At 43.5% G+C, this 19,603-nt stretch overlaps 1 protein-coding gene across 3 annotated transcripts in view; it reads left to right on the top strand.

Moving 5' to 3' along the window:
- The window catches only part of SAR1A (secretion associated Ras related GTPase 1A), an 83,681-nt gene that overhangs the window by 57,915 nt on the left and 6,163 nt on the right, over nucleotides 1-19,603 (top strand). For all 3 annotated transcript variants that reach the window (XM_056530480.1, XM_056530479.1, XM_056530478.1), the window contains exons 2-3: nucleotides 8,439-8,511; nucleotides 8,621-8,740. In XM_056530480.1, coding sequence (XP_056386455.1) covers nucleotides 8,454-8,511; nucleotides 8,621-8,740 — 178 coding nt within the window. In that variant the 5' untranslated portion in view covers nucleotides 8,439-8,453. The remainder of the gene's footprint in view (nucleotides 1-8,438; nucleotides 8,512-8,620; nucleotides 8,741-19,603) is intronic.

Below are 19,603 nucleotides of genomic sequence, written 5' to 3'. Positions count from 1 at the left end.
TGGCAACCAGGTTACTTTGCCCCAGATTTATTAATCTGCCTCAGATAAAACCTGTGTAATTTGCCCACGACAACTAATCACGGCTCAGCTTTCACTTTACTAGAGCTTGTCAAGATATGAAAGCTGAGCTGTGATTGGTTGTTGTGTACAAAACTAGACCGTTTTGCCTCATAAAAAAAAAAAAAAACTACATCAATACAGAAACAGTTAACCAACGTTTTTTTTTTTGTCAGTCCTATACATAGTGTCTTTTGTTTGTTCAGAGCAGTTTCAGTGTGTGCTCATGTGAGTCCAACTATTTCACGAAGATTTTCTGATGAGTCATTGTGCAGTAAAGGAAGGCAAATGCTAAATACCCAGTGACTGCTGAGCTAAGATAGATGTCTCATCTGATTATACAGCAAAAGCCCAGACACTTTGCATTTTTCTTTCCAAAAGGGCATTTACCAATTTTGTCAATTGTTGGATTGGCTCACTGTATTTTCTATCAAATTATACATTTTTTTTTTTCTTTTTCAAAAGCTGTGTGTCAGTATAATGTTCACACTTTGGAAATTGGGCGAGGCAAATTTGCTTGCTAAATTCCCCTGTAAATCCATGATCTTCTTGCTATAGCAGACATGATGCGGAATCAGCACTTGTCTATCGCAGTTCGCCACAGACATAAACGCCATCCCAATGACAAACAGGGCTTCTTTGGTGAACATGTTCTGTCTTCCACCGTCCTCCTTTGAAGTTCAGACCCCTATGGGCAAATTTTACATATATTTTAGGAACTTTCCGGAAGTACTTACTAAGTGAAGGGGTAACAAGTCTTGTGAACCACACTGTAATTCTTGGCTGTTTTTAATGAAGGTCAAAACATGACCAGTTATCACCTATGCTATACTAGGCAATGGTAGAAAGTCCCTTAAAGAGTGAGTGGAGTGGAGGACGAGCATGTGCTTTGGCACTTTGTTCACTTTGGGGTCGGGGGCAGACTACTTCTATTCTGGTAATGTTTACTCTTGTGATAACGTCTATTCACACATACAGTATCCAGTGCCTTTTTGATTCTACAGATTTAAAGCTGTGTTCAGTCATTTAGTTGACACTGAACTCTGCAGCTTCAAATCCTGCACATCAAATATGCAGTGGATACCGTGCGTGTGAATAAACCATAAGGGTAAGGTCACACACAGCACATATACAACGTATTTCACGGCTCAGAAATCTGCTGGGCAGCGAGTAATATGCTGCGTATTCACTATGAACAGACAAGTATGACTTGCCCTGCTACAACCCTGTGTGTAATAAGGTTTGGAGGCGGTCAAAGTTATGTCGGTACGCTCAGCCGGCCCCCAAACCTTATTGCACACACAGGGTTGCGACGGGGAAAGCCCTGTTTCTGTTCATAGCGCATATGAAGTGTATTTCTCACAGCATGAAATATGTTGCGTATGTGCTGTGTGTGTAACCCTACTCTTAACCCCTTAACGACCACAGACGTAAATGTACGTCCTGGTGCAGAGGTACTTTGCGTACCAGGACGTACATTTATGTCCTGTACATTACCGCGAGCATCGGAGCGGTGCTCACATCATGCACTGCAGGTCCGGACCCGCCGGTAATGGCTGACATCAGCGATCACGCTGATGTCCGCCATTAACCCCTCAGATGCCATGATCAATACAGATCACCGCATCTGCAGCAATCCATATGTCTAAATAGATCGGATTGCCCGCATAAAATGTAATAGGGTGACTCAGCACTTTTCAGTGCCTGAGCATCACATCCCAATCACATTCAATAGGCTGACACTCGCACACCCGCCCTCTACCATTGGTTACTGGAGGGGGGGGTGCGCATGTCACGTGACATATATATTCATCCCAAAACACCGTTCACTGCAGTGCGTCTTCGGCTACCACAGCAAGAGGATGTCTCGTGCTGTGATAGCCGAAGATTCTTGGGGGATCGCACTTGCGGTGGACAAGATGGCAGCTGGAGGATGGAGCATGTCTCCTCCCGCTGTCAGCCCTGCACCCACATGGGAATCAGTATGTTAGCGCAGCAGCTGACAGGCAACCTATTCCCCCACCATGGGGACACAGTGCCTGCGGGGGAAATCAGTGTATCAGCGCTGCGGCTGACCCGCGGGGGGGGGGGGGGGGGAAATCGGGTGAATCTGCATGTCAGCTGCAGCGCTATCATGATTCCCCCCGCAGGTGCACTGTCAGATTCTCACCTCACAAGCGTGCTATCCCCACATCAGGGAATGACTGAATTGTTGGCCGCAGCGTGCTATCCCCACATTACTGTGACCGCTGCAAAGCAGAAAGCCAGTGTGAGCCATGGGTGCTGCAGAGCAGATGCTCTGCAGCGCCTGCGGCTCACACTGGCTTTCAGTGCTTGCAGGGGGAGGTGAAGGCTTCTGTTCTCCGATCCCTGAACTGGGATCGGGGAACAGAAGCCCTGCTCCCTCGGCTCACAAATCATTCATTCCCCGATGTGGGAAGAATTTGCAGCGCAGCGGCTCATAACCCTTTCTGATGGGGGGGGGGGAGTAGAAGCAGAGCAACAGGTCACATATGATTATTTCCCCTACGTGGGGACAGTGCGCTGCGGCTGACAATTCATTTATTTTCTGATGTGGGGACAGCGCGCTTGCGGGGTGAGAAGCTGACAGTGCGCCCACGGGGGGAATCATGATAGCGCTATGGTTGACATGTTACTAATTCCCCCGCCATGGGGACCGTGCATGATACACTGTGTCCCCATGGCGGGGGAATAGGTTAACTGTCAGCTGCTGCGCTGACACACACATTCCCCGTGGGCGCAGGGCTTACAGCGGGAGGAGACATGCTCCATCCTCCCGCTGTCATGTTGTCCACCTCAAGCGCAATCCCCCATGAAGGGAAAAATCCCCTCCCCAAATAAAAAAAATGGAAATTGTCCTTTTCTCCCATTTTACCCCCAAAAAGCGTAAAAAATAAATAAATTTGGTATCGCCGCATGCATAAATATCGGAACCATCAAAATATAATGTTAATAAGCCCGTATGGTGAACGGCGTAAAATAAAAAAAAAATAAGTCCAAAATTGCTGCTTTTTTGGCACTTAAAAAAAAAAAATTGTGATTAAGATTTAATAAAAAGTGATTTAAAACTTTCACATACGCAAATGGGGTATCAATAAAATGTAAAGATCACAGCGCAAAAAATGACATCTCATACCGCCCCAATTACAGAAAAATGTAAAAGTTATAGGTGGTCAAATTAGGGCAATATTTAGAAGCATACTGATTTTGTACATAAAGTTTGAGATTATTTTTTTAAGCGGTACAATGATAGAAAAAAAAACTATGTAGCCATGGGTATCATTTTAATCGTTTTGACCCGCAGAATAAAGAAAACGTAATTTTTACCGTAAAGTGTACAGTGTGAAAATGTAACCCTCCAAAATTTGCAAAATTGTGGTTACATTTAAATTTCCTCCCTTATAAATTTTTGGGATTTACCCTACATTTTATGGTAAAAATGAGGTGTCATTACAAAGTACAACTGGTCACGCATGAAGCAAGCCCTTATATGGGTCTGTAGATGGAAATATAAGAGTTATGGATTTTAGAAGGCGAGGAGGAAAAAATTAAAATGCAAAAATAAAATTGGCCTCGTCCTTAAGGTCAAAAGGGGCTTGGTCCTTAATGGGTTAATATACATCACAATCCAATCTAGTGCATTGGAATATAAAGCTGTATTGCTTTATAATTTAGGCCGTATAACAGGTTGATTGCAGGGTGTGGGGATACCAGTAGGACAAGGTAAAATAATTTTGCCGACACATGAATGAGGAGTGAGCTATCTATCCTGTGACCTCTGCTGTGTGAAGATATTCTGGATGAGTCACTTAACAAGTCCAAGTGGGTGTCACGTAACAGTCATTTGCACTGAGAAGCATTCTACACATTCTAATTTTATGCTGGCCTTGTTGTGTATGCGTCTCTGATGCCGCCCATGAATACAATCCAGTGCTGTCAGTCACCCAGTATTCTTAAAATGAAGAGCAAAACACTGAACAGCTGATCCTGTACCTTCCCTTGAGAGGGAACCTTAACTACAGGTCTTCAGTCCCTCGGGATGTGACTGTTTGCGCTGATTTTATTAGCAAACCACATTTAATAACATAAAACCTAAAAAAAAATATATATACATTCCTGGATGGGATATCTGTTTGGAGTCTATAGACTAATGGCCTCCAAACTGTTTATCTCCAGTTGTTGCAAAACTACAGCACCCAGGATGCCCAGACAGCCGTTAGCTGCCTGGGCATGCTGGAAGTTGTATTTTTGCAACATCTGAAGGGTGACCATTTGGATACCACTTTTCTTTAAAAAGAAAAATAACTGGTACAGCAGAGGGAAAAGGATGTAGCAATCACATATCAGCATGTCAATAGTGTTTTAATTGTAGCTTCATATGAACAGGACAACATAAAAAACTTTTGCCAGAACATGTGGGAGGAGTGGTTATTCAGGTGCCAGGGTGTGGACGAGGCGACAGCCTGTTTCACGTCACAATGACGCGTCATTGTAATGGGAAACTGGCCTCTTCCTGGCATTCTGGCCAAAGTTTTGTATACTGTCCTGTTTATATGGAGCTACAGTGAAGAATACTATTGGCATGCTGATTGGTGAGTGCTACTGTCTTTTCCTCTTCTACATGTTATATCTTTATTCATGTCATATCTTTATTTGTGGTTTAAGAAATATTACCCATTTTCATAACATTTTAAGAATCTGTGTTTGATGCCGTTTACATGCAGAGCCAAAACACCAAGCTGTTTATAGCTGCAGTTTTGTTACAGTGTAGGCAATCCTCCAAACACAGCAATAGTTACTTTCATCTGGCTGACTTCATTGACTTCTAGTGCTTTGTGCCACGGTGTCCATTAGTTTTCAAATATGATGAAACCTGCCATAATGGCAGTTGACAGGGTGCCTGGCATATTTGCCCTCTGGCCTGTAGGCACCAGATCAAAAAAGGTTGCATGCAGGGTTTTTCAATCTGGCGAATCCTTGACTAATTGAAAATATTCCAGAAGGTCCATGGGCCTGGCTTCTCACTCCATTAGAACCTATGGTGCAGCCTTTCCTACAGTGATGCAGTGTATCATACTGCTGCTAAATCTTTTCATCAGGATCATCACATCAAGCAATGTTCTTGACAAAGTTGAAAAATGGAAGAAAAGGTCCCTAGAAAGTTGCAAAACTCTCCATTATATTATAAGAGGGACACCTGTAAGAGCACATCCACATATCTGTAGCACCCATCATATTTGCTCTCTGGCCTGCAGGCACCAGATCGAAAAAGGCAAATTCCTGACTAATGGAAAATATGCCGGAAGGTCCACCCCATTAGAACCTATGGTACAGCCCAATCAAGCACTCTATCGGATTGCCAGACATTAGAGATGAGCGAACTTACAGTAATTCGATTTGTCACGAACTTCTCGGCTCGGCAGTTGCTGACTTTAGCCTGTGTAAATTAGTTCAGCTTTCAAGTGCTCCGGTGGTCTGGAAAAGGTGGATACAGTCGAGTCTCCTAGGACTGTATCCACCTTTTCCAGCCCACTGGAGAACCTGAAAGCTGAACTAATTTATGCAGGCTAAAGTCAGCAACTGCCGAGCCGAGAAGTTTGTGACAAATCGAATCACTGTAAGTTTGCTCACCTCTACCAGACATATGTAACCCAGCCTAAGCATTCTATCAAGAGACCCCACTCTCCCAAATGGTGAGGATATTGGTGTCAAACAAAAAAGTATTATTGAAAGCATAAAAAGATGTACATACAACGTATCGAGAGTCCCCCAAGCCAGCGCGCAGCAAGTACAAAATCTATGTGTAAAATACAAAAAACGTCCAAAACCAGGGTTAGGTAACAGGAATTTGGCAAATGAGAAAATAATGGGGAGGGGTGGGGCAACACAGGTGGCATATTACAAAACTAAGCAAAAAAGTTACACAGATAGGTATGAAACAAAATGTTAGACAGGGGGGGAAATGGAGGACACATAAGCAAACCAAATACTTAGTCAAAGGCGTACATAAAAGGAGACATATGAGGCATACGGAGAATCAAGTCATGGCTGCCAAACTCTATAGAATAAATCAAGGATATCTTCCCGAGCTGCTGACATTTTCTCAGAAAGCATGATGGCATTAATCCGGTCAACCACCATCAAGAAGGAGAGAAGAGGGATTGCCTTCTGGAAGCAATATGGGTTCTAGTTGCCAACAACATAAACTGGAGCCAATAACAGAACAACCCCTAAAACAATCAGGAGAGACTGTAGAATATATAGAATGCAAACTGGCAGGAACATAATAAGTGCGGTGGAGAACCTTAACAGCCGTCTCCACTAATGACACCTGCCAACTCCCCTTAGTCAAATGTTGACAACGAGAATGCCGGCGGGGTAAAGTGCAATTCAGATTCCCACTGAGCCATGAAAGGGAGTTGAACGGCGGTTAGAGGAAGAGTAAAACTGGGAAAGTGACCCAGGGAGTTACGGGGTATATAAGGCCATGGATTCAAAATGGGTAGTGGATATGTCAGAGGCAGACCCTGTAATGGAATGCAAAAAGAAGAAAATCTGAGAGTCTAAACGACTTATACTCAGGAGGGAAAATCTGGCCCAAAAAATAGAAACGGACATGAGCTTCTTCCCAACTAAGTCCTTCAGACGGGACAAATTCTGGGGGGAAAGGAAGGGTTGGAAAAAAGGGGAAAAGCTGGAGAGAGAGGAGACTGTAAAGAAAGCTTGAAACTGACTGACCACACAAAAGGAGGGAGCAACGAGGGAGAAGAGCAGTAGTAGGTAAATAGGAAGAAGTAGACGTGGTGAGCCACATCAGAGAGCAGAGTGTATAGGGCGCCACCAGAACATTCTCAAGGGAAACCCACCTAGGGTAGCCCATGCTAGCATTACAAAGGAGGAGCTGCGCCAGTCTGGCAGCCTGGTAATATTTAATATTATTAGGAATGGTGAGCCCACCCAGGGATTTGTGATAATACATAATTTTCTTTAAAATACGAGGTCGCAGGTCCCGCAATATAAATCAAAAGATACAGTATCTGCTTGGAGAGCACAAAGGTCCGAGACCCGAACGGGAGTAGAAAGAGTACGAAAGAAATAAAGAAGGCGCGGCAAGAGGACCATCTTCACAGAATGGATACTTGATCCTCATTCTTGGCTTAAAAGTTCTTCATGTATGATTGCTTTTCTTGCAGAGCTTTTTTTGGACTGACCAGATCTGTGTGTACTAGGGATCGACCGATTATCGGTATGGCCGATATTATCGGCTGATAATCACGATTTTGGGCATTATCGGTATCTGCAATTACCTTGCCGATAATGCCCCGCCCCCACACACTGCGACCGCCCCCCCCCCCCCCCCCGACCCGCCACACCGCGTCGCACCCCCCACCGTAGTGCTGGGTGGTATACCGGTATGGATTTTTGCCCATACCGCTATACCGGTCGGGCCTCTCCCCCACCCTCCGAGTCAATAAAAAAAAAAAAAACTTACCCGTAATGGGGGTGGTCCGGGCCATCCATCCTTCCTTCCTGTAGTGTCCGGCGGCATTCCGGGTGGAGGGTGCACCGGTCCGGGCTGTCCTTCTCCGGGGGTCATCTTCTCCACTCCGGGCAGGCTCCCGCCTAGTACGCTGCATAGACGCCGCTACACCGTGACGTCAGGTGCGTCGCTGCGCACGGGCGTCACTGCGGTGTCTATGCCGCGCTACTAGGCCGGAGCCTGCCCGGAGTGGAGAAGATGACCCCCGGAGAAGGACAGCCCGGACCGGTGCACCCTCCACCCGGAATGCCGCCGGACACTACAGGAAGGATGGATGGCCTGAACCACCCTGTCAGATAGGGGGAGAGATGCGGGTGGTGGCGGCGGCCTATGGCACCGCAAAAGCCACTGCAGTGCATTGATTTAAAGCGCCCGCTTTAAATCAATGACCTGCAGCGGTGTTGAGGGGGGATAAATAGCTTCTACCAGAATATCGGTATAAGTTATCGGCTGTCGACCCTAACCTCCACCGATTATCGGTATCGGCCCTAAAAAAAGATATCGGTCGATCCCTAGTGTGTACCATTTCCTGTTGTGTTCTGTTCAGCTTTGTTCTAATGTTAAATAAAATGTGAATATGGTCCTGAGGCCTGTTAAAAAAAAGACATACTGACCTAGCCCTGGTTCCCCACAGATCTGGTTCCATCTGATCTTCTGTCTTCTTTCTAAGACAACTGCTCAGTACAGGACCTGCTGGCTCATCCAATCACTGGCCGCAGAGTTGTCTGTATCATGCCCTGTGCTGTATTATGGAATTGCACATGTCTGGACTGAGTTTTCTTCCATTTGGTTCTAATCTTCTTCTTCTTCCATGTTTTAGGACACCGATTCAGAAATGTCTTTCATATTTGAGTGGATATATAATGGCTTCAGCAGTGTCCTGCAGTTTTTAGGTAAATCTCGCTTGGAAGTCGTCTTCTTTTTTTCTTTGTGGGCATTTATCTTGTAATTCTTTATTTTTATTTTCTTACACTTCCCTAAGATCTTTTCACTTTCTTGCAGGATTATACAAGAAGTCTGGGAAACTAGTATTTTTAGGCTTGGACAATGCTGGTAAAACCACGCTGCTACACATGCTGAAGGATGACCGGCTTGGCCAGCATGTCCCCACACTACATCCAAGTATGTCATTCAGTAACCTACAGATGTCTTTTTTTTACCTTGAAATGTCTTCTGTGCTTAGCTTTTTATTCCTTTATTATATTAACAATGGAGGTATAAGCATGAAAAGTAATGACAACATAAGGGCATGTTCTGTGACATCAATGTAGATTAGGGCTCTTTCACACGGCCATCTGCCTCCATTAATAAATGCCTGTTCTGCAATCCGTTTGGTAATTTTTAAGCGGTTTGTAAACGTCTGTAAAATAAACCCATTGATGCCAATGGTTTATTTTATTTTTTTTTTACAATCCTTTATCACCAATTTGCTTCCGGTTCAGTTTTTATTTATTTATTTATTTTTTTACGCAAAAAAAAGACGTTGCATTTAGTATGTTTTTTCGGAATAAAAACTGATATTATAAAATTTACATTGACGTCTATGGCAAACAGATGAACCTTTTCACCCCTTAAGGACATGCGCCGTAAATGTACGGTGCTGCTTAGCACATCTTAGCATGCGACGCCGTACATTTATGGCACGGTGTTCCGGGATCGCCACGTCACCGGACACTGTGATCAGCAGCCATCCCAGCATATCGCCCAGGGGGGATCCCCCCCCCCCCCCCCAATGTTGGCGATTGCTGCAAATCGCCTGTCAATTCAGACCGGCAATCTGCAGCAATTCCGGTCATAAGGGTCTCCAGTGATCCTGAAAATAAGGGGGATCAGGGGTGTCAGACACCCCCGGTCCCCCTGAAGGGAAAGGAGTTAGGTGGCAGGGGTGCCACCCCTCCTATCCCTGCTATTGGTCGATCAGAAGCGATCGACCAATAGCAGATCGAGGGGGGGGGGTAAAGTTCAGTTCCCCAGTTCTGCCCACCCACGGTAATCCGGGCAGAACGGGGGAACTGTCCTGTGACCAGCGGTGAAGGTCCCTTATCGGCGGCGGGCAGTGATCCTCTCTCTCCCCTGGTGCAGGGTGCAGCAGTCCTACGGAAGCCGGTGAGTTGCCTAGCAACATCTGGAGGGCTACAGTTTGGAGACCACTATACAGTGGTCTCTCAACTGTAGCCCTCCAGATGTGGCAAAATGATAAATCCCAGCATGCCGAGACAGTAAACTGCTGCCTGGGCATGCTGGGATTTGTAGTTTTGCAACAGCTGGAGGGCCACAGTCTGGACATGACTGTGCGGTGGTTTCTAAACCGTGGCCCTCTAAAACTTGCAAAACTACAACTCCCAGCATGCACGAACAGCAAGCGGCTGTCTCGCCATGCTGGGAGTTGTAGTTGCGTACCTCCAGCTGTTGTATGACTACCTCTCCCAGCATGCCCTTTGGCAGTCAGTACATGCTGGGAGTTGTACTTTTGCAACAGCTGGAGGCACACTGGTTGGGAAACCTTCAGTTAGGTTCTGTTACCTAACTCAGTATGTTCCAACCAGTGTGCCTCCAGCTGTTGCAAAAGTACAACTCCCAGCATGCATGGTCTGTCAGTGCATGCTGGGAGTTTTAGTTTTTCAACAGCTGGAGGTACATTCACACGGGTGGGTTTACAGTGAGTTTCCTGCTTCAAGTTTGAGCTGTGGCAAATTTTCCGCCGCAGCGCAAACTCCTAGCCGGAAACCCCCGTCATTGTGAATGTACCCTAAAAACACTACGCTACACTAACACAAAATAAAGGGTAAAACACTACATATACACCCCCCCACCCCCCAAAATTAAAAAAAAAAAAAAATGGAAAAACGTATCGTGTGGCAGTGTTTCCAAAATGGAGCCTCCAGCTGTTGCAAAGCAACAACTCCCAGCTGGAGGCACCCTGTTTGGGAATCACTGGCATAGAATACCCCTATGTCCGCCCCTATGCAATCCCTAATATAGTCCTCAAATGCGCATGGCGCGCTCTCACTTTGGAGCCCTATGGTATTTCAAGGAAACAGTTTAGGGCCACATATGGGGTATTTACGTACTCGGGAGAAATTGCACTACAAATTGTGGGGGGGGGGGGGCTTTTTCTCCTTTTACCCCTTATGAAAAGGAAAAGTTGGTGTCTACACTAGCCTGTTAGTGTAATTTTTTTTACACTAACATGCTGGTGTTGCCCCATACCTTTTTATTTTCACAAGAGGTAAAAGGGAAAAAAAAGGACCCCCAAAATTTGTAACACAATTTCTCCTGAGTACGGAAATACCCCATATGTGGGCGCAAAATTCTCAGAAGGCTCAGAAGTGAGAGTGCACTATGTACATAAATTGGTGATTTGCACAGGGGTGGCTGATTTTACAGCGGTTCTGACACAAATGTAAAAAAATACCCACGTGTGACCCCATTTTGGAAACTACACCCCTCACGAAATGTAACAAGGGGTACAGTGAGCCTTAACACCCCACATGTGTTTGACGAATTTTTGTTAAAGTTGGATGGGAACTGTTTTAACTAAAATGCTGGTGTTACCCTAAATTTTTCTTTTTCACATAGGAAAATAGGAAAAAAAAAAGCCCCCCCCCCCCCCAAATTTGTAACCCCATTTCTTCTGAGTAACAACATATTGCCAGGACAATGGCACATGTGCCAGAACAGTGGACCCCCCCACCAGTGAACCCCATTTTGGAAACTACACCCCTCACGAAATGTAATAAGGGGTATAGTGAGCATTTACACCCCACAGATGTCTGACAGATTTTTACAACAGTGGTCCGTGAAAATGAAAAATTTAATTTGCTCAGCCCACTCTTCCAAAGATCTGTCAAATGCCAGTGGGGTGTAAATGCTCACTGAACCCCTTGTTACATTCTGTGAGAGGTGTAGTTTCCAAAATGGGGTCACGTGGGGGTGGGGGGTCCACTGTTCTGGCATCATGGGGGCTTTGTAAACGCACATGGCCCCCGACTTCTATTCCAACCAAATTCACTTCAAAAGCCCAATGGCGCTCCTTCTCTTCTGAGCATTGTAGTGCGCCAGCAGAGCAATTGACATCCACACATGGGGTATTTCCATACTCAGAAGAAATGGAGTTACAAATTTTGGGGGTCATTTTCTCCTATTACCCCTTGTAAAAATGTAAAATTTGGGGGGGAAAATGCATTTTAGTGGAGATTTTTTTTTTTTCATTTACACATCCGACTTTAATGAAAAGTCAAACACCTGTGGGGTGTTAAGACTCACTGTACCCCTTGTTACGTGCCTTGAGGGGTGTAGTTTCCATAATAGTATGCCATGTGATTTTTTTTTTTTTATTTTGCGGTTCTGGCACCATAGGGGCTTCCTAAATGCGACATACCCCCCCCCAAAAACAATTTCAGAAAAACTCGCTCTCCAAAATCCCATTGTCGCTCCTTCCCTTCTGAGCCCTCTAGTGCACCCACAGAGCACTTCACATACACATATGAGGTATTTCCTTACTCGAGAAATTGGGTTACACATTTTAGGAAAATTTCTATCCTTTTACCCCTTGTAAAAATTCACAAGCTGGATCTACAAGAACATGCAAGTGTAAAAAATGAAGCTTTTGAATTCTCTCTATTCCTGTGAAACACCTAAAGGGTTAACAAACTTACTGAATGTCATTTTGAATACTTTGAGGGGTGCAGTTTTTATGATGTGGTCATTTATGGGGTATTTCTAATATTAAGGCCCTTCAAATCTGAACTGGTCCCTGAAAAATTCAGATTTTGAAAATTTTGTGGAAAATTGCTGCTGAACCTGATTTGCAAAAAAGGGCTGCGTCCTTAAGGGGTTAATGTAATCTGTTTGCCCCTGGTTTATAATATACGTTTTTGAACTGTTATTACTTCTGAGCATGCTCAGAAGAGGTGACATCAACAGAAACCTGAGGGACTACTACTCCTCCCATCATAGAACATACTCCTTTTCATAATGGGAGTAGGTGCTCCCCCAGCTGTGGGAGTCTTCTGGCGGCTGGGGAGACTACATTAGTGTTTGTACTACCCCCATCATGGAACAGAGTCTGTTCCATGCTGGGGGTAGTAGTACAGGGGCTGAGGGATTGATCGCACCTGGTCTCACTTCTGAGACCTGATGCGATCAGCAGTTATTAGACAGGGGAGTAAGCAGCATGCTCTGCTCCCCTGCGATGTATGTACAGTGTATACTTTCATTTTTAAATTCCCCGCCGGGAACCTTGAATGGCCGCCACCGAGGATCCATTCAGGGGTTTTTAAACTACTACTGTGACCCCCAAGTTTATGCCCCCAAATTTATAATCCTTTATTGGCCCCAGTGTGCATATCATTCCTTAGTCCCCCCCCCCCCCCCCCCCCCCCCCCCCCTCTACAGAGATGAGCAGCAGAGAATAGGCATGTCCCGGCAGTGTGCTCTGATTGTGCTAGGAGCAGGGCAGCAGCGGGGACATGTCGGGCGGTGGTGAATGAATGAAGCTTACATGCGGGACATGTCGGCATCATTCATTCACTGCCGCCGGTACCAGACATGTCATGCTGCTGCCCTGCTCCAAGAAGATGAGGCAGGCAGCGGGAGGGGTAATAAGGACACTGGGGGGAATAAGGATATACACACTGGGGCCAATAAATTACTATAAATATGCATAGGGGCATAAATTTTGGGGTCACAGTAGTAGTTTAAAAACCTCGCCGGGGGCCCTTAATTTTCTCCTCAATGCCGGCCATTCAGGGCTCCCGGCGGGGGATTTAAAAATGAAAGTATACTCTGTACATACATCACAGGGGAGCGGAGCATGCCGCCTGCTCCCCGTCTAATAACTGCTGAGTGCATCGGGTCTCAGAAGTGAGACCCGGTGCGATCAATCCCTCAGCCCCTGTACTACTACCCCTAACATGGAACAGTCTCTGTTCCCTGATAGGGATAGTAGTACAAACACTAATGTAGCCCCCCCCGCCACCTGCAGACTCCCGAAGCCGGGGAACTACTATTCCCATCATGGAAAGGAGTCTGTTCCATGATGGGAGGAGTAGTAGTCCTGGCTTCAGGTGGCTGATACTAAGGATGAAAAACTGATGCAAATTGATGCCACTAAATGGCATCCAAATAATAAGTGGCACTGATGCCTTATTCCGCAGGTATTCGAGATGGACACTGTGGCACCTAGGCAGGTAACCAAATAAGCCAGCAGTGGTGGTGCTAGGACAAAATGAACAGCAATCGCCAATATGAATACTGAAGGACAAAACAGGTGTCCTGCACTCACCGCTTCAATGCTGGCTATACGGCTCCCATCTCGGGCTGCTTATCCGGACGGTTCTCAGGACAGCGTGGGGCGCTCAGAGGCGACTGCCGGCAATTTCACGCTTAGGTATGCGCTTCTTCTGGCCTCGTTTCACGTCATCGTGCTGTGCAATGATATAGTGCAGGTGGGGAGTCATGTGATCTCAGGTGCAGGAACACCAGGGAAGAATGTGTAAAGAGGAAGAAAAGCAAAAAAGTTCAGCAGCAATTCAAAATTGATAATTACCCTGTTACTATACTACTTAGATATTCAGAAGCAAGAACTTATAAAAATGGAGTTAAGTCAAGCCTGTCATTAAGACCTAATGGGCCTTGTGAGTCTAACCGCAGTATCCAGCGACCCTCGACTTGTAATAACAAACGTCTACGGTCTATTCCATTTAGACTTCTCTGGATTAAATCAAGACCCCCAAATCTCAAATTAGAACAATCACTATTATGGGCTTCATGCATATGATGTGTGAATCTAGGTTAACCCCCTCCTTTTCTGACTGAATAAATATGTTCTCTAATTCTTATTCTAAGCTGTCTTTCAGTTTTGCCAATATAGAAAAAATTGCAACTGCAAATGATGAAATAAACAACAAAGGTACTTCGGCAGGTAATAAGATCTTTTATCACATACTGATACCCCCCTAAAACTCCTGTAATAGAATCTATATTTAAGGGGCACTGAGGGCAGAACCCACATTTTTTATTATCTGTGGGGGCAGAGGAAGAAAGCCAAGAATCTTTTTAAGGTCTTAACTTTGGAGATTTTTTTTATGTAGTTTACTATTCCTCCTGAAGGTCACTATCGGTCTGTTCTTTACTGTTCCAGCAATATCTGGATCGGCCCTTAATAGATGCCAATTTCTAGTAATTGCCGTTCTTATAGTGTCATTCAAAGGGCTGTTCCTAAAGGCAAATGTGAATTTTCTGACACTGTTGTCGTCCTTGGCAACGGATTTGTTCTTGTATAACAGACTGTTTCTATCTCTTTTCGTAGCCCTATGATAGGCTTTAGATAGAACTTGATCAGGATACTGACGCTGTCTAAATCTGGCCAATACATCCTCCGCTTGCTCTTTAAAATCACTTTCATTGCTATTATTTCTTTTGAGCCGTAACAATTGACTGTACAGAATTTAATTCTTCACTCCCACAGGATGCGAGCTACCATAATGGACGACAACAGTGTCAGAAAATTCACATTTGCCTTTAGGAACAGCCCTTTGAATGACACTATAAGAACGGCAATTACTAGAAATTGCCATCTATTAAGGGCCGATCCAGATATTGCTGGAACAGTAAAGAACAGACCGATAGTGACCTTCAGGAGGAATAGTACTATTGCAAATACATTAAAAAACGTAAAATCTCCAAAGTTAAGACCCTAAAAGATTCTTGGCTTTCTTCCTCTGCCCCCACAGGTAATTAAAAAAATGTGGGTTCTGCCCTCAGTGCCCCTTAAATATAGATTCTATTACAGGAGTTTTAGGGGAGGTATCAGTATGTGATAAAAGATCTTATTACCTGCCGAAGTACCTTTGTTGTTTATTTCATCATTTTGCAGTTGCGTTTTTTTTTCTATATTGGCAAAACTGAAAGACAGCTTAGAATAAGAATTAGAGAATATATTTATTCAGTCAGAAAAGGAGGGGGTTCACCTAGATTCACGCATCATATGCATGAAGCCCATAATAGTGATTGTTCTACTTTGAGATTTGGGGGTCTTGAGTTAATCCAGAGAAGTCTAAATGGAATAGACTGTAGACGTTTGTTATTACAAGTCGAGGGTCGCTGGATACTGCGGTTAGATGCACATGGCCCATTGGGTCTTAATGAAAGGCTTGACTTAACTCCATTTTTATAAGTTCTTACTTCTGAATATCTAAGTAGTATAGTAACAGGGTAACTTACCCGGGAAGTTCACAAATTTAGAATTGCTGCTGAACTTTTTTGCTTTTCTTCCTCTTTACACATTCTTACCCAGTGTTACTGCACCTGAGATCACATGACTCCCCACCTGCCTTATATCATTGCACAGCGCGATGACGTGAAACGCATACGGAAGAAGCGCATACCTATGCGTGAAACTGCCGGCAGTCGCCTTTGGGCGCCCTGAGTGTCCTGAGAACCGTACTGGATTAGCAGCCTGAGATGGGAGCCGTATAGCCAGCACTAAATGGCATCCCTTTGCATCAGTTATTAGAATGGTCCGTTCAGAAGGCAATAACAGAGAAAGTATGAACGGGGGACAATGGCCATGTGAACCTAGCCTTACCGGTTGCACAATCCTCATTCTTTCAGCAGGTACAATATTAGTTTCATGTAATTGTATAATCTTATAGACTTTCAGAATATCTTATTTCTCTGCATCTCACAAGTATATAGTTGCGTGTATAATACAAGTCTGTGTTCGACTTATTAAGATCTGTATGTAAGTACTCACTAAGTAACTAATATATGCTGTCAGAAGCTGTCTGCTCAGAGCCAGATACTTAAAAAAACATTTTTTTCTAATCTGTTACTTTTTTCTAACATATTTTTTTTAGATATATTTGTACATTATGTGGACAGCCTTATTGCCTAAACTCCTGTTAAGAGCCTATAAATAGATGCTTTAGACAAGCTAAACAGACATAGCAAATAGTCTTGAGGAAACTATATTGACTTTTGTAGGATGATTTTCTAGGCATCCTCTGAATTGTATAATGATGGTAAGAAGGACATTGCGGAAAAGTTTTCTGTACAGAACAGGAAGTATCTGTCTATTACATGGCTTATTGATGGAAAACTGCAAGATTTCAGGATTATTTCAAAATACAGACAGTAAAATAGAAAATGTTCTTAAAAAAGGGGTATTCCAGCCCCTAACAACTTTTCCCCTGTCCACAGAGTAGGAGAATAGAAGTATGTGATCGCGGGGGTCCGCCTGTAAACTCCAGAACGTGCCCCCAACTCTCCCTGCTGCTTGGGGCAGTGGGTCAGCATAAGCACAATGCATTGTCTATGGGAGCACCTGAGACTAGAACAGGGCTCTGGTATCTCCAGCACTCCCACTGACAGTGAATGGAGAGTGGTCTAGCATTCATTGCAGAGTTGGGGTTCCATTCTAGGGATCAGAGAGAGGTCCCCATTTCCCCCTTTCTGCATTCAGACAGTTATCTGATACCTTGTTTTAGAGCTGGAATATTCCTTTAACCCGTTAAGGACGCAGTCCATTTTCACCTGAAGGACTCAAAACTATTTAAGTTTTTGCACTTGCGTTTTTTCCTCCTCACCTTCTAAAAATCATGACTCCTTCAATTTTGCACCTACGGACCCATATAAGGGCTTATTTTGCATCACCAATTGCACTTTGTAATGACCGCTTATTTTATAACCTAATCTGCGGCGAAACGAAAAAAAAAACGAATTTGTTGTGAAACTTTTTTTAAAACACGCCATTTTGCAACTTTTTAGAGCTTCAGTTTCTACGTAGTGCACTTTTCGGTACAAATGACACCTTTTAACTTTATTCTTTAGTTCCATATGGTTACAAGGATACCCAATTTATGTAGGTTTTATTTTATCTTACTACTTAAAAATATAACTACATGCACCAAAATTTGTATTTTTTGAATTATCATTTTCTGACCCCCATAACTTTTTTATTTTTCTGCATACATTGGTACCATTTTTTGTTTTGATGGGACTTTTTGGTCGCTTTTTATTAATATTTTATGGTATATGAAGTGACCAAAAATGCACAATTTTAAGTGTACGCCATCAGCTGTGTGGTTTAGCTACTATTACATTTTAATGGTGCAGTGGTACCACATGTGATTATTTTTATTACATTATTTTATTTAAAAAATGGGAAATAGGAGGTAATTCAAACTTTCATTAGGGGAGGCTTATTCACATTTATTTAAATTTTTTTTTACAATTTTTTTTTTTTTTTGCCCCCTTAGGGGTCTATACCATGCAATCTTCTGATTGCATATACTGATCAATGATATGCCATAGCATAGCATTGATCAGTATTATCGGTGCTCTGCTGCTGCAGCCTGCATGGCAGGCTTGGAGCAATAGATCACCGATCAGACGGCGAGGAGTCAGGTAAGTGCCCTCTCGCCGTCCTCTCGGCTGATCGGGACACCGTGATTTTGTCGCCATAGTCTCGGTCAGCTCCACTGAGCTGCCGGGATTCTTTCACTTAGACACCGCGATCAGCTTTGATCACAACGTCTAAAGGGTTAATGGCGGACATCGGTCTGGTCGGTGATGCCCGGCATTAACACTGGGTCCTGGCTGCTGATAGCAGCCGTAACCCACTGGGTTTATTTTATTTATTTATTTTTTCTTCCATTCAGCTCAGTGTCTTGCAGCTGCTGCTCATGTTCCATGTGTAGCTACATTTAGCACGATTCTATACTTTGGTGTTTTGGGAGATCACATTGAGAATGTCCTGGACACGGGATATGGAGGGATTAGAGGAGCAGGCAGGGTTCGCTTATACACCAAGCACAGAGCATTTGCTCATGAGATGTGTGTATGTTTATACTGTACTTATAGCTCTTTCGGCAGGTGTCATCAAAATTTACCACTGGATATTTCTGAGTCCAGTTCACATATTGTAAAATTTGCTGTCATATTCTTTTTACGCTTGAACTTTCATCTATATTCAGTTTTTCGACAATTACTGATGAAAATCCTTGCCTAAAATAACATACGTTGGCACATTTTCCAGTGTGTGAACCTGGCCTTCTATCTTGCTCTCTGGTCTGATATTTGACCTATTCCATTATTATTGTTATTGTTATTCTTATTATTGTTCTTATTGTTGTTTTTATTATTATTATTATTATTATTATTATTATTATTATACATGCTCAGCAAGAGTCACGAGGAAAACAGTGGCACTTACCAGTCCAATCACTTATTGAAAAACCTGCGGAACACACATTGGGCAGTATACAGAGAAAATATTTTTTTACAAATTTAAAAACAAACACAAAATACGCAGTGTAGAGTAGTTTTACCAATTGAAAATAATTTCAATGCCAGATGGTGATCTCACCATTTTACTGAGTGGAGGAGAAGAAAAAACAGATTCAGAAAATATGTAAGCATTATCTGGAATCAGACAGAAATGATCAACTACTATAATACTAACAAGATGGAGCCCAACCACAACCAAATTAAAATGAAACCTTTCTTTACAGCGACACTAGGCAGAAATGCATATTGCTCTTTAATAATTGCATTCTTAGTATTTTAATTTTATTTCAGGATTTGCTTGTCTTCAGGTGACACTGGAGAACTTGCAAATATTATCTGATGCCTTTTCATGAAGGTCTAAATGTTATATAGTTTGAATACCATGTTATATGCAGATTATTTATTATTATAAAAGAACATACTCAATTATTTTTTTAGTTATTTCAGGAAAAAATGGTTTTGGTCTAAAAGTTTTTTCTTCCCATCTCTAGACCCTGATCAGCCAAAACTTTGTCTGATGTCTAAGTGATACATTAAAAATAAAAAAAAAAACTTGGCGGTTGGCTGACTACAAACTTGGGCCTATGATAAAATAAAAAAAAACTAAGCTATACTTGCCAGTTTAATCTCTTGTCATTTCAACGTTCAGGCCAGTGATTGGCTGCAGTGGTGGGGTGGGTATACCAGCAGGTT

The sequence above is a fragment of the Hyla sarda genome, chromosome 7, assembly GCF_029499605.1.
Source record: "Hyla sarda isolate aHylSar1 chromosome 7, aHylSar1.hap1, whole genome shotgun sequence".
In the NCBI taxonomy this organism is placed as follows: domain Eukaryota; kingdom Metazoa; phylum Chordata; class Amphibia; order Anura; family Hylidae; genus Hyla; species Hyla sarda.
The sequence above is the reverse complement of the archived record's forward strand: the minus strand, read 5'-3'. Positions and strand labels throughout refer to the sequence as shown.